This window comes from Anastrepha ludens, chromosome 5 (assembly GCF_028408465.1).
Source record: "Anastrepha ludens isolate Willacy chromosome 5, idAnaLude1.1, whole genome shotgun sequence".
In the NCBI taxonomy this organism is placed as follows: Eukaryota; Metazoa; Arthropoda; class Insecta; order Diptera; family Tephritidae; genus Anastrepha; species Anastrepha ludens.
The window spans coordinates 28,954,294-28,969,894 of record NC_071501.1 but is presented as its reverse complement, the minus strand read 5'-3'; the positions used below and the strand labels follow the sequence as shown (position 1 = coordinate 28,969,894).

General features: G+C 33.8%; 3 protein-coding genes across 3 annotated transcripts; 1 reads left to right on the top strand and 2 right to left on the bottom strand.

The window, feature by feature from the left end:
* The first annotated feature begins 643 nt into the window (after nucleotides 1-643).
* Nucleotides 644-2,290, top strand: LOC128864517 (male accessory gland serine protease inhibitor-like). Its single transcript, XM_054104214.1, has 2 exons — nucleotides 644-778; nucleotides 1,995-2,290. Exons 1-2 carry the CDS (start codon nucleotides 688-690, stop codon nucleotides 2,195-2,197), a joined length of 294 nt encoding a protein of 97 aa, XP_053960189.1. The 5' UTR covers nucleotides 644-687; the 3' UTR covers nucleotides 2,198-2,290.
* Nucleotides 2,291-6,163: 3,873 nt separating this feature from the next.
* Nucleotides 6,164-6,936, bottom strand: LOC128864933 (U-actitoxin-Avd3i-like). Its single transcript, XM_054104706.1, has 2 exons — nucleotides 6,797-6,936; nucleotides 6,164-6,443 (listed from the first exon to the last, which is right to left on the bottom strand). Exons 1-2 carry the CDS (start codon nucleotides 6,888-6,890, stop codon nucleotides 6,259-6,261), a joined length of 279 nt encoding a protein of 92 aa, XP_053960681.1. The 5' UTR covers nucleotides 6,891-6,936; the 3' UTR covers nucleotides 6,164-6,258.
* Nucleotides 6,937-10,824: 3,888 nt separating this feature from the next.
* Nucleotides 10,825-11,256, bottom strand: LOC128862969 (boophilin-G2-like). The gene is made up of 2 exons (XM_054101826.1): nucleotides 11,174-11,256; nucleotides 10,825-11,092 (listed from the first exon to the last, which is right to left on the bottom strand). Exons 1-2 carry the CDS (start codon nucleotides 11,253-11,255, stop codon nucleotides 10,905-10,907), a joined length of 270 nt encoding a protein of 89 aa, XP_053957801.1. The 5' UTR covers nucleotide 11,256; the 3' UTR covers nucleotides 10,825-10,904.
* Nucleotides 11,257-15,601: the final 4,345 nt, after the last annotated feature.

The window sequence follows — 15,601 nt, the reverse complement described above, 5'->3', positions numbered from 1 at the left end:
GTCATCGTTCGTAATCCACACACTCTAAACCTATCCCCCTAACCATCTCACGCGCCCTCTCTCCGCCCTCTCTTTTCATCACATCGGTTTTTTCCTTCACCTTACTTCCTTCCCAATGGTATCTCTAAGGACGAATTCGGCTCCTTGGGCAACCATTCTAACCTAACCTAACTCGAAGTGAACTGTTCACGAAGAGTCAAATTGATAAATTCGGTTGCACAACGACTGGGTAGTACTTCAAAAGGGTTCTAAAAGGTTTTATATTTAAACCAACAATTTAGTGTTTTTTTTTAATAAATAAAATAAAGCTGTTAAAATCTGTCGACTTAGCCTATTGATGAATCTTAAGCGGAAAGGAGATGAAACACACTTAAGTACATATTTGCACTTATGCCGCTTAAAAAAGTTCAATAAATGGAAACAGGTGGTTTGAATAAATACTCTTTTTTAAACGTACGCATGTGTGGGTGTGTTTGTATGTACCTTTACGAGTATATTCACTTGATGCCCTATTTTTCGAAACTTAAATAAATAATGCTTTGTGTTTTGTTTTTACATTTTTTTCCTGATAAAATTCAAAAACAATTCATTAAATTTCATAATAATAACTCAAAAGTCCTATTGCATAAAATCACTTGCCTACTTTTCTGCACTAACAGTCACCTTTCACAATCCGAAGTTCCCGGTATGGCACCACTAAATATAAAATTTTTAATACTTTTAAGCGTCTTAATAGCATTTAGCTTAAGCGCTTACGCACAGCGTTGCCGACCGCTCGGTAAGTGTTTTTTATGAATAGTGAAAAGGACTATTAAAAAAAAACAAATATAAATGAAAAGCAAAAAATATCGAAAATAGCAATAATAAAAATAAAAAAACATTTTTTTTAATATTAAAAATTAGTTAAATATTTTTTTTTTTTTTTTTTTTTTTTTTTTTTTTTTTTTTTTTTTTTTTTTTTTTTTTTTTTTTATTGAAACGTTATAAATATTTAAATACATTTCATTCTATTACACCTAGTTCACAACTATCAAGTAATATTATTTTATTAAATTCAACAGTATTTACAGGAAACACGTATATAACTGGAAGACAGCTGACAGAAATTTACATATATTTGTCAGTCATCAAAATTTCTGGAACAAGATCATTTGGTTTTTTTCGTTTAAGTCTCCGGCATTGGTCATCTAAATTGGCAAGTCGCCGAGCCTCCGGGTTGGTATGTTTTTCGAGTCTTTCGGCATGAGCTACAGCGTAATGTTTGACAACTTCTGATACTAATGACATCTTTAGGTCACGATGTAAATCAGTGTTCCTCACATACCATGGCGCGTTTACTGCGTTCTTTAAGAACTTGTTTTGAAATCGTTGTATTTTTTCGATATGAGTTTGTTTGGCACAGCCCCATAGTTGTATACCATAAGTCCACACAGGTTTAAATACTTGTTTATAAATTAAAAGTTTATTTTGTATGGAAATTAGTTAAATATGAAAAATTAAAAAAAATTGTTTTTTTTTTGTTAAATTAAAGAAAATATATATTTTTTATTAAAATTAATATTTTAATATTAAAAAAAAAGAATTTTTTAATTAAAATTTTCTATTATTTAATATTAAACAAAAAATATTTGTAATTAAAATATAATTTTTTTTAATACAATATTAAAAATAAGAGCAAAAATATTATTTTCTTAATATAAAAAAAAACAAATTTAATTAAAAAATATTATTTTCTTAATATAAAAAGAAATTTATTAAAAAGTACCTTAATGAAAAAAAATTAAAACTTTTTTTTAATTAATACAAAATAAATCAAAAATCATATTTGCAAATTTTGTATTTCTCAAATATACAGCCAAAAAACTCCCAATGCTTACTTTGAATCCAAGAATCCCCCATAGTAAAATTTAGCAACTCATTAAAATTTATCAATTTTTATTATTATTGAAAATTAAAATTTTTTATTTACTTTTGTAATCCCTTTCATTCAATAGCTAATCCTACATGCGGCGGGCAAGCTGATCCAGGCAGAACTGGTCCTGGCTGTGTGGCTGGCACTCGCTGGTCCTACAACCCGAACACCAGACAGTGCGCAGCCTTCACTTATCAGGGTTGCGATGGCAATACGAATCGCTATTGTTCGCGAGCTGCATGTGAACGAAATTGTGTTGCAGGACCAAGAGTAATTGTTGGATAAAGTATCAGCTGTATATTTCTGAAACTTTTAATAAAATATTTGCCACGGATTTCTTCTATCTCTCAGTTAATTTGTGAATGCTTAGGCAAACATCCCTAAACAAAAAAAAAATTGCGAAACATATTTTTTGTTTCCAAAATTTTAATAATTGAATCAAAAAAGATAAAAATTTCGAAAAATTTTTTTTGTTTTCAAAATTTTAATAACTGAATAAAAAATTAAAAACAATTTTTTTTTTTTTTCAAAATTTTAATGACGAATAAAAAATTAAAAAAAATGTTTGTTTGTTTTCAAGATTTCAATAACTGATTGAAAAAAAATTAAAAAAATAAATTTTGTTTTCAAATGAATAAAAAAAAATTTTATAACTGAATAAAAAAAAATTAAAAAATTATTTTAAAAATTGAATAAAAACAGAAAATAAAATTTTGGAAAAAGTTTTGAAATTTCTTTTTTTTAATCTTAATAATTGAATCAAAAAAGACAAAAATTTCGAAAAATTTTAGAAATCCTTTTTTGTTTTCAAAATTTTAATAACTGAATAAAAAATTAAAAACAATTTTTTTTTTGTTTTCAAAATTTTAATGACGAATAAAAAATTAAAAAAAATTTTTGTTTGTTTTCAAGATTTCAATAACTGAATGAAAAAAAATTAAAAAAATAAATTTTGTTTTCAAATGAATAAAAAAAAATTGTATAACTGAATAAAAAAAAATTAAAAAATTATTTTCAAAATTTTAAAAATTGAATAAAAACAGAAAATAAAATTTTGAAAAAGTTTTGAAATTTCTTTTTTTTAATCTTAATAATTGAATCAAAAAAGACAAAAATTTCGAAAAATTTTAGAAATCCTTTTTTGTTTTCAAAATTTTAATAACAGAATAAAAAAATAAAAAATTAAGAAAAAATTAAGAAAAATTTTAAAAAAGTTTAAAAAATTTTATTTAGTTTTCAAAATTTTAATTATTGAATAAAAAAAAGAAAATAAAATTTTGAAAAAAAATTTTGAAAAATAAAATTTGGTTTTCATATTTTAATAATTGAAATTTAAATAGTAATTGGTAAGTTTGATTAATGTGGAGTCATGATAAACATTTCAAAGTTTCATAGGAAAAAAACAGTACTCCAATTGGTTGAGGTATTTTTGTGGTGTTGCAGTTTGAAAATTTATTTCATGTTTTTTCAACATATTTTGGCTTATAAACATGCCCTTTTTATAAGTTTCCGTGTCCGACTCCCATTGTGGCGCCAATTTTACACAAGTTTTTTCTAAAAGCGATCGCTCCATGGCAGGTAATAGCAAACCTTTGAGTGAAATTCTGCCTTGAAAAAGCTTCTCATAAACACTATCTGCTTTCGCAGGCTACATAAAACTGTAGGTTCCTCCATTTGTGAAAAAACATCAAGACGCACACCACAAATAGGAGCAGGAGCTCGGCCAAACACTCATGCAAATGATGTAAACGCCAATTATATATAAATATCTTTTTAGTCTGGCTATAAAAAGGGGAAAGTGGATCGCAGAGCCTTTTTTCGATAAACAAAAGCCCTCTCTACAAGTATCTCATTATGGGTGAAGTTTTATATGGCGCAGAAACGTAAACAATCTCGAGCAAAGACATAACGGCACCAAAATCATCCAGAAGAATAATTCTTCTCAAGATCTATGGATCTGTCCGCATGGGCGGGTATTAAAGAACTCTACAGGCCCTATAATGGCATAGACATTGAATACCTACATAAGAAATACAACGACTCCGCTGACTTGAGCAAACCATATGGATTGGCACAGATGTTTCGGTGAAAGGATCTCTGAATGTAGTACCTCTGGGTGTTTACAGTAAAGAAGAACACAAAAAGAGCTCAGATCAGTAGAACAAAAACTGGACACAAAAAACGTTCTGCTTAGTAGAACAAAAAAGTAGACACAAAAAAAAGCTCAGCTCAGTACAACTTTTACCCACTAATGCGTGTATTTCTGTGAGGGATAAGGTAACTGGCGACGTTTTTTGATCCCGGCAAAGCGACAAACGATTGCAGAGGGAGAAAAGGAAGGAACAAAATCTTTCCTACTGAGGAAAGGCCAGATACCGTAGAATATATTTTATAATCCTCCCCAACTTTTAATGAACTAGAAAAAACGTATACGTGGGTTGATCCAAATTTCTCAAAGGTAAATTCGCCGTAGCCGAATGTATTGGTGCGTGACTACCATTCGGAATTCACAGAGAGAACGTAGGTTCGAATCTCGGTGAAACACCAAAATGAAGAAAAACATTTTTCTAATAGCGGTCGCCCCTCGGCAGGCAATGGCAAAGCTCCGAGCGCATTTCTGCCATGAAAAAGGTCCTCATAAAAATATCTGGCGTTCGGAGTCGGCTTGAAACTGTAGGTCCCCTCATTTGTGGAACAACAGCAAGAGGCACACCACAAATAGGAGGAGGAGCTCGGCCAAACACCCAAAAGGGGTGTACGTGCCAATAATATATACATCTATACTAATATTATAAAGAGGAAAACTTTGTTTGTTTGTTTGTTTGTTTGTAACGAATAGGCTCAAAAACTACTGGACCGATTTTAAAAATTCTTTCACCATTCGAAAACTACATTATCCAAGAGTAACATGGATTACATTTTATTTTGGAAAAAAAATAGGGTTCCGTAAGACATGTGGATTTTTCGGACACAAACTGAAAAAAATCTTATATATAAAATAAAGTCAACTTTTTGTGTGTGTTCGCTAACCGGCCGTGTCTGCACCGAATTAAACCAAACTTACACACATTGTTAAGAAGGTATTGAAGATGGTTTCCGTATAGTTTGGATACCTATTGGTGGATAGGGCTCGAGATATAGGTCAAAACGTGGACCCGGGTAACCTTTGGTTGTGTATGTACAATATGGGTATCAAATGGAAGCTTTTGGTGAATGCTTTAGTTCAGAGTATTTTCCATGCCGCTCCGTGACTAGGGTCTCGAGATAGAGACCAAAACGTGGACCCTAGAATGTGTTTGTACAATATGGATATCAAATTGAAGCTGGTGGTGAATGCTTTAGTACAGAGTATTTTTCATGCCGCTCCGTGACTGGGGTCTCGAGATATAGGTCAAAACGTGGACCCGGGTAATCTTTGGTTGTGTATGTACAATATGGGTATCAAATGAGAGCTGTTGATAAGTGCTTTAATACGGGGTAATTTTCATACCTATTGATGACTAGGGTCTCGAAATATATGCCAAAACGTGGACCCGCCGTGTCTTTGCACCGAATTAAACCAAACTTATGCACATTATTAAGTAAGTATTGAAAATGGGTTTCGTAAAGTTTGGTTGTAATTCGGAGCAGTGGCAACGGGTACAGAGTTCTTTTGAGCCAGCCATAATGTCGCTTACTTTTTTAACGCTTGGGGCGGAACTGAACTGTCAAATTGACAGTGTGAGTTACAACGTGTCAATATTTCTTTCTGATTTGGATGCCATAAGGAAAAAACGTAAGTGCAACATGTAAAAATTGTTTGTGAATTTTTTTGGAGTGGATTTTAGAACAGTGAATAATTTCTTACGAAATTGGATAATTTAATGTGAAATCCGAATGAAATTATGTGTTCGTGGAAAACACAATTTTTTTCGTTTTTTTTTTGAAAAATATAAATGGATAATGGTTAAAAAAGCTCCAATGCTTAATAAAACATATAAATTGAAACGGAAAATTCATGGATGATCAGGAAAAAAGACGATTGTTTATTCATATGCGTTGATTTGAAATTTAAAAACAATCTTCTTTTTTCCTGATTTTCAATTTATATTTTATATTTACTCAAAAACAAATAGAAAAACAAAAAATATTGTTTATGCCAAAGCGCTTGAATAAAGAATAAAGAAATAAATAATATGAAAACCATATATTTTCTGTTCTAAACCATATCTATTCTATTTTAGTGTGCCCAGCGAAGGGGTGCGGGTTTGCTAGTATAGGTATATAACTAATTTCCTAAAATTTTTATTACATTTGAAAGCATTCACGAACATCAACATTAGAGTGGGGCTCAAATTTTCTTCTTATCAAAATATTTCACAACGTTGCTGGCATGCAAATTGGGTACAATAGCGATTCGAATTGCCAGCACAACCCCAATAGTAGAATGATTCACAACGTCTTGATCCGCCATTGTAGTACCATCTGACGCCCTCATTACAGCCGCCACCACCAAAGCCCGGGTCAGCTGATCCACCGCATGTCGGAGAATCTAGTAGTTTAATAAATAAAACAGTTATAATAAAATAAAACAGTCATAAAAAATATTAAAAAAAATAAATGATTGAGGTGCACACAAATCTGTGGACATTTGATAAAACAACTTAAGTCAACTTAGCATTTTCTACCGGTCAAACACTAAATTACAGAGTTTTAATGTAGTATTTAAAGAGTTAATCATTTATAGTCGCAGTTTATGAATCCAATTTAATAAAATTTAAAAAAAAAACAATATTAATTTTTTCTGTAAAATATTATGAATTATTAGTCTAAATGCATAGCCTCCAAACCTTAGTTAAGCGGATTTGCCGAAAAAATCACAAAGATGTGCGAAAATCAACTTACTGAGCGGTCCACATTGCTGGGCGTAAGCGTTAAGGCTGAACACCATCAGGAAGAAGCAGAAAAATATTACCGATTTCATAGCGTAAGCCATCATTTTTGGCAACTTTGCGTTGAGAAGCGCGACTGTTTTTGAATAAAAGACAATGACAAGTTTTTATAGTAGACGGAACATCTGGAAATCACGTCGTTCATATAGGTATGTATATGTGCGTACACTTATTAATAGTTATAATTGAAAGTTATTTTTAAATGCTTTTGTGTATTTATTTAAAAAACTTTCTTTACAAATTTTTTTTTTTTAACTAGTTAGCTATGAATGTTTCTTTGTTGGCGTCCTAATTTGTAAAGTTAAAAACTTACTCGTGGAGCACTTTTTTTATTTATTTTAAGGTGCATTAAATCGCTTGTAAAGCGTTTTTCAGTAAGAGCGCTTCAACTTTTTTTTTTTAATAAACCACAAACGGTTTGACTTTTTTAACTAATTTTTTTTTTATAATCGAGTTTGAACATATACATTTAAGTATGAAATTCGATTTTTTTTGCATGACCACCGCGTGCACGTTTTACGATGTCCAATCGTTGAACCCAATTTCCAACCACTCTTTTGCATAAATCGGCCGAAATTCCAGCAATTTCGCGTTCAATATTGGGTCTGAGCTCACAAATCGTCGCCGGCTTGTTACTGTAGACCAATGACTTCACATAACCCCAAAACGGGACGGCTTATTAAATGGACCGTAAAATGGCCGTAATGCTCTTAAAGTAGCAGCAACAGAACGATTATTTTCATAAAAAATTTGCACGATTTGCAATCGTTGCTCAAGTGTGTAGCGTTCCATGATGAAATGTATACTAATGAAGTTTACAAATGACAAGCGAAAAATAAAAAAATATTGCCTCGTTCGCCCTCCCTATCGGAAAAAAGTTGAAGCGCACCTATTGAAAAACGCTTTACATGGTGGCGCAAAATTAATCACCCTATCGGTAGATTTATAATTTTTACAAATGACGTCGTACGTAAATCATATTTGACACTTGTGAACTAAGCAGCTGCAGTACACAGACAATCAAGCAATGGAGAGCGGAAAGGCGCAAATAAAAATTTCCATTACCACAAATCATTTTTTTCCGTTTAGTAAAAAAAAATTAAAAAAACTAAATTGGGTGCTTAATTTTGCGCCACCTTGTATATATAGGGTGATTTTTTAATAGCTATAGGAAAGTTTTTCAAAAAACCACACGTAAAATTCAGAAAAATGCATGAAATTTGTATTTAAATCGATAGTACAGTCCATAGAATTTAGTATTTGAAGATTATTTCACGCAAATGTTGACCGCGACTGCGCTTCAAATGGTCCATTGGTCCATCCGCTTAGTCCAACTTTGGCATACTCTTTCCAATGTTTCGTCCGGTATCTCACATATAAATGCTTTAATGTTGTCTTCCAATGCGTTAATTGAAGCAGGCTTGTCTGAATAGACATGAGCTTTAACATAGCCCCACAAAAAATAATCTAAAGGCTTTATATCGCACGATCTGGTTGGCCAATTGACAGGTCGCCTCTTAACAAGTCCATTGTTACGCGTGTTGTGTGACATGTGGCATCGTCTTGCTGAAGCCACATGTCATGCAAGTCAAGCTCTTGCATTTTGGGCAAAAAAATGTGGGATATCATTTCACGGTAGCGCTCACAGTTACGTTACGATTCGCAGCATCTTTGAAGAAGTACGGTCCAATGATACCTCCAGCCCATAAACCGCACCAAACTGTGACCTTTTCTGGATACATTGGTAGCTCTTGCAATTCTTCTGGCTGATCTTCACTCCAAAATCGACAATTCTGCTTATTTACGTACCCATTGATCCAAAAATGAGCTTCGTCGCTGAACACAATTTTTCGATAAAAAAGTGGATCTTCGGTCAACTTTCCAAGAGCCCATTCACCAAAAATTCTGCGTTGCGGTAGGTCGTTCGGCTTCAATTCTTGCACCAGCAGTATTTTGAAAGGCTTCACACCTAAATCCTGTCGCAAAATTTTCCACGTTGTTGCGTAGCAGAGGCCCAATTGCTGCGAACGGTGACGAATCGATAATTGATGGTCATCATTAACACTGGCCGATACAGCTGCGGTATTTTCGTCAGTTCGCACTCTAAGTAAGCGTGTTGGTGTCCAATAATGTAAATTTGGTTCTAAATTTAGTCACAATAGCTCCTCGAATAGCCGCTTCAGTGGGTCGATTAAAGTGTCCATAAAATGGAAGAAGCGCGCGATAAACTTTCTTAAAAGGACACGCATTTTTATAATAAAATTCAATGATTTGCAAACGTTGTTCGTTTGTAAGACCTTTCATGGTTAAATTATAGACCAAACTGAAGATGTTTGACTGTGAAACGAAACACGAAACGTGCGTCAACTGTTTAAACCAACTGTTTAAAAAATATAAAAGCTAAAAAATCAACCTTTATAATTCGCTACGGACCAATTGCACACTCCTAGCAACCCAACAGCCACATAAGTCTAAACTCCTTCAACTCCTACTTTACAAGAGAGTTTTGCCTCAACTTACATTCCTGAACAATTTTTGAAGAGGTACGAGCGGTTTCTAAGACCTGGTTGTGGGCGAGTATAGCTAAAAATCAACAGAAAAATGTCTATCAAAAATTTCCCAAAATGAAGTGATAATAGAAGGCACTTTTGACGGACCACATATACGATTATTAATAAAGGGCACACATTTTACGGGAGTCGAGAAAAAGCCAAATGATTTTCTTTGGGTTGTTCAACAGTTGTCAGGAAATAAGAAAAGTTATGACTCTTCTCAATACGTTGAACAATGAATGAGTCAATTTCCAACGCTTGGATATACTTACTTTCTTTACAATCACCTTGACTATTTTCACGGTAATCTAAGTGAAGAACAGGGCGAGCGATTCGACCGTTAGAGCAATGCTATCAATGCTACTGAAACATGATGGCTGATTATAAAAGCCAACAAGTTTTCACAAATTCTCAGAACCACTGAAATTGTCAAATTTTCCACTGAAGCCGAACTGATAATTAAAGATTTCTGTTTTTGGAGATTTGAAAGCAACTTCAAGTCTACAAAATTTTCAATGCTTTTGCCGAGGTTATTCTCTTTTGACGTGGAATAATATTCTTAGAGCATCCAGAAAAGCTCTCTGACTTCAAGTTCTGTCAGCAATTCTTATACAAGAGAGTTTTTTCCAACTTCAGCCTGGGAGAGCGAAAACTTCCCGACGTCTTGGACGAAAGGCATTGTGATCAAGCTGCCAAAAAAAGGCAACCTTCGGGAATGCGGCAACTGGAAAGGCATCACGTTGCTATACACTATTTATAAAATTGTCTCAACTATTATATTGGACAGACTTCAACCGGACGAAATGTCATTACGCGATGAACAAGTAGGCTTCCGTCCCGACCGGAGTTGCGTAGATCAAGCGAATACTCTGAGGATAATTGTTGAACAATCCTTAGAATGGAACACCCCTCTTTATATGGTGTTCATTGATTTCCAGCAGGCTTTTGATACCACCAAGCGCACTGCAATATGGTCTTCCCTAGCTAAAGAAAGGAGTTCCTACAAAAATTCTCGTGCTGGGGCCGAGAAGTATTACGCAGAAACTACAAAGCGCCATAAATAAATGCCTTCGGATAGTACGTAAAGTTTTTTGGCCGAACACACGAAATACGTACCTATGGCAGATCCCCGAGCAAGATCGAATCCAAAAGGTTATAAGTTATCGTGAATGGGGATGAATCTGGCACACTCTCAGAAAGGCATGGCTTGTTGTAAAACAGCCCATGTGTCATACTTTCCAAACCATAGCTGATATAGAAACTTCGACCACAGATTTGAAAAGGCCTGCAGAAATTTGGCTAAAATGAAGTAATCCCAATCCAAAAACCAAAATTGCTTTTGTGTGGTGTTATGCATATTTTATTTTAAATACACTTCTTGGCTTCGGAGAACTACTTATATAATAAATTTTAGTGAAACAAGCTCATCTTTCAGCCATTGAACTTTTCAAATTGGGTGACTCTTACACAAATTTTCTCTTTAAATTTCAAACTCAATTAAATTAACAATTAACCACGCCGTCCACAAGCGGACTGGCAGTCTGAAAATGAGCAGTAACGGTTATCATTACCACCACAACCCAGATAGTCAAAACTAAAACATAATCTAGCCGCCGGGCTGAAAAACCATCTTTTGCCAGGTACACATTGTCTGCCACCAACTCCGCTATCACGGCCCCCACTACATGCGGTGCGTGCTGCGGATATAATAAATATAATAAATATTTAGAAATATAATGAAACATTTTATAAATATTTATATATATTTTCCTACTTACGTGGTTGACTCCGGCACTGAGCTGCAGTTTGCTCAAAAAAAACGCAAGCTGCTAAGATCAAAAAGCAAGCGAGGAACTTCATCGTGAACGATAAAAAAAAACAGCTCCTGGTATTGGATAGAAGTAATTCCAGTTACCAATAAATTTTTGAGTGCTCCGAGGGCGCTTTTATAGGAAAAATTGTATATTAAATTGTTGACTTACAAAGAGTGAGTTCACTTGTTTTGCTTTTTTTGCAACTTTCATTGTCTTTTTACATTTTTTTGGCTAAATTTAATCACTATGAAAATATGTTTTTGAACAAAGGTTAAATATTTAATTAAATAAAAAAAAAAACTACTTTGCATAAATAATAAGTTTAAGATATGCAATGCACTCTCTGTTCCAAAAAAGCACCGAATATTTTACAATTAGAAAATTCAGTGCATATTTTGGGAGAAATATTATTTGTAGGAAAAGAGTTATTCAGTACTGCCTCACCAAAAAAAAAAAAAAGTTCTAAGTTTTCCAAAGGTATTTTAAAGATTATTATGAAGGAAGACAAAAGTTCCCGGAATATGCTATTCGCCGTCGCGCTGAACGGACGTGTTTTGAATTGCTATTCGAATTTCTTAATGCATTAAATATTCCTAGTTCAATTTTACTCCTTTGAAGACAACAGAAAGCTAGTTATTAAAACTGAGAACATGCACTCAGATCTTCTCTCTATGCAGCGAAATTTACTGGAAAAAGATAATGTGATTTCCTTACTCACTGCTGAGGTTAATACGAGTAACCTACGCTCTTACATTTGGTTTGCTATTGAGAAGTTTGATAGTGATAATGCTCCAGTAAAGGAGGTGATAGATGCTGAATCTACTCAAGAATGATAGAAAGAAGATTGCGCCCATCAGAGAGTGAGTGACGTCACGCTTTTCCGAGTTGTGCAGTATTGTCAACCATTTGCTCTTCGCAATAAATTTAGTGCTTTTTTATACCCAAAATGCGAAAATTTTGAAGTTTCGAGTTTGTTTCTTTTTTTTTAATTTAAAGCAACCGAAACTTTAAGTTAAAAAAAAACTGTATTATTATACAAAAAAAGGTTAAAAAAGGCCACTCTGAGAAGATTTTAGTGGTAATGAAAATTAGTTGGTTCTTATAAAATTTGATATTTTGAAAGTGTAAATTTAATTTTTTGCTCTTTTTAAGGTTATGCAAGAATATTATATGTCCCTCTCTCAACTCTTCTTAAGATTGAAAACCTTTTCACACATTTTAAAAGGCGTTTGAATTTACTGAATGCGGATTAAAACCATAGAGGTGTAATCGTTTCTTCTGGCCATCAATCCTTAGTGGGACATAGGGCATCATTGTAAAAATAAGCCACAAAATACCAGAAAATACCAAAGAAACCATACTGACATTTTTACAGAAAGACTACCTTATCTAGTTACATAACCTCAAATATAGCAAAAAAGTCGTTCCCTTAGCAAAAGAGTCTCGCTTAACAAAAAAAAAAAAACACTTATAAATTAAATTGTACATAAGCATAACACATTTATTTAAAAAAACGCACATTCTAAAGACAATTTTTCACTTATACAAAGTTCGTTAAGTAATTCAATAAAAATTTGGTGTTTTATTTTCATTAAATTGGCTTTTTAGTGCGTTTTTATATTCAAAGCTAGGCAACACTGCAATAGCGAGAGAGAGATTTGACTGCCGAAAGCAGAAGAACACCAACAACAGCTGCAATCGCGGCCAATGCTACCAGATGTTAAAAAAAAGTAAAGCTAAATAAAACTGAGTGAATTATTCAACTAATTATTAAAAATGTATATTTTACAATATTATAAACATAACATTTTAATTAGAATCGGCTAGAAATATGTCATGAAGAAAGAACTAAAACTCCGAGACTAAATAACAAAAAACAAATGCTAAATCAAGTTACGAAAATGGCAATCTGGCCATACTGGTGCTAAAATCACGTAACTCATTGTCAAATTCGCTGAGCGCAAAGTAACGGGACTACGATAGGCACCATCTCATTATTCTTTCCATCATGGCTCCCCGCCATCGTTAATTTCTTATGCTGGTCTTTCTTCGTCCGTCGCTGCTAATCATTTGCCATCTTCATCTAATGCTTGGTCAAGTGCTGCTTCACACTCGCACAATACAATTTCGGCGCCAACAGTTGTTGTATCCACTGCTGCTCTCTCACGCACTACTGCTGTTAATGCTGATGTTGGCATTAACGTGACTGCCTGCTATTCGCTCTATACAGCATACATACACATACATATGCTAAGATTTCGTCGCCAATCAACTTCTCTTTCACCTTATTGATGTTTTCATCAGTTTTCGATATCAACGGGCTGCATTCTTCGTCCATCATCCTCGATTTCTTCTGCAGCGTTCATGGCACTCGTAAAGGGTTGTCGGCTATTTTCTTTAGATTATCACTGCCGATACAGTTTCCCAACATTTTCAATGTTTGCGCATTCTAATAAAAACTGGTTACAAATTCAAATCCATTTTTAAAACTGTAAAAAATCGAAAACATGTGCAGAGGAAGATTTACTCTAGCCGGCGTAATTTTTACAAATGTCAGCAATGGCGAGACAATTTTTGTAGGAATTTTAATCAGAGATGTGGCTAACAAAGAAAAAAACAGAGCTCAAATCAGTTGACTTAGAGCTTCAACTGGCGGTTGTTCCGGGAACTTTTTGATCAAACTGGTATTTCAAGATAAACGCTAAAGTGTTCTGGAAAAAACTACGTTTTATGAGAACAAGACCAAGTAAAAAGTTCCTTTAAAAATCGAGTTTTTTATAAATAAACTTTTCTTAAAAATCGCCTCAGATGAAGAGTGTAACAAAGTGCAATACAAATTTTATCAACGGAATAAAAATAATGGGATTTTTAAAGATACTTTGAAATCGTTCCAGCTCACATAAATCTTATTATTTTTCTGAGTTATAATAAATTTTATAAATTTATATTATAAATTATAAGTAATTTTGTGTTCATAGCCAGCAAATGAATTAAAAACAACTTTTTTTTGCTTTCATTCTGACACCTGGAGGCAAACTTGACACTGAGCGAATTTGACAGAATCAGCTGATGGGCTGACGTCACTTGGGATGTATTTCCAAAAACACTGAGACTGTGTTGGTGATATACGAAAAAAATCAACCAATTGCCCTTCATTGCCGTCTGAACAACGACTGATTGGACGAATGTGTGAATGCATGTGAAATGATCTGAACGATCGGCAGCTGAATCTCCCAAATCACGTTGCAGCCGAAGTTGCTCTCACAGTTTTCTTTTTCACCATAGTTAAAGAGCAAACATCTCTCAAATCTAACATCCTTGGTTTAAAATTTATGCTAGCAATGTATTACTTTGGTAGAAACATAAAATTTTTTTGGATTCATTAAAGTTTCTGGCATTCGATTTTAAAATGGAAAAGTTACTGGGAGCTTGAATGAGGTAAACTTTTTCTTCGCAAAAATTAACTGAAAATAAAAAAATGAGTATGAAAAAACTAGAGATATATTCTTGAAAGTAGGCAATAGCTTTTTCTTTCTTTTCGTGGTAGTGTAAGAATGCAGTTTCGGCAGGCGGCCGCCGTAGCTGTATGGGTTGGTGCGTGACAACCATTCGGAATTCACAGAGAGAACGTCGGTTCGAATCTCGGTGAAAACACCAAAATTAAGAAAAACATTTTTTTAATAGCGGTCGCTCCTCGGCAGGCAATGGCAAACCTCTGCCATGAAAAAGGTCCTCATAAAAAATATCTGCCGTTCGGAGTCGGCTTAAAACTGTAGATCTCTCCATTTGTGGAACAACATCAAGACGCACACCACAAATAGGAGGAGGAGCTCGGCCAAACACCTAAAAAGGGTGTACGCGCCAATTATATACATATAAGACTGAAAAAAAAAGAAGATTCATGTCTTGAGATTACTCTCGAATCGTCTCAAATATTTGGCATTTATTATAAGAATGGAAGTGCTGCTCAGCCAGAAGGTATTTCATCCTAAAGAATGAGCAATGGTCGGTAACGATGAATATGCATACTTTTGAGAAATTTCATCCGCATTGCGCTAAAAAGCTCTTCCGAAAAAGAGCGACTAATCCTAATAGTCGCCTTACCAACCTCTTTGGTTGATTCAGTACTTGTCCTCTAAAATGCTGCGATACAAATTATTTCAACTTAATCTCTCTGATGTGGCTCGAATTTGGAGTAGAACTATTGTATGTAAAATGAAGAAAAATAACCGCGATTTATGAAAAAATTGTATTTATTATACTGAGTATATTTTGATATTTTTTATATACAGTTGTACCTCGGTTAACCGGGCCTCTACTAACCGGGTACATCTGTTAACCGGCATGCTGTGTGTTTGATTTTATATCTCTATTAACCGTGCTTTACCTCTA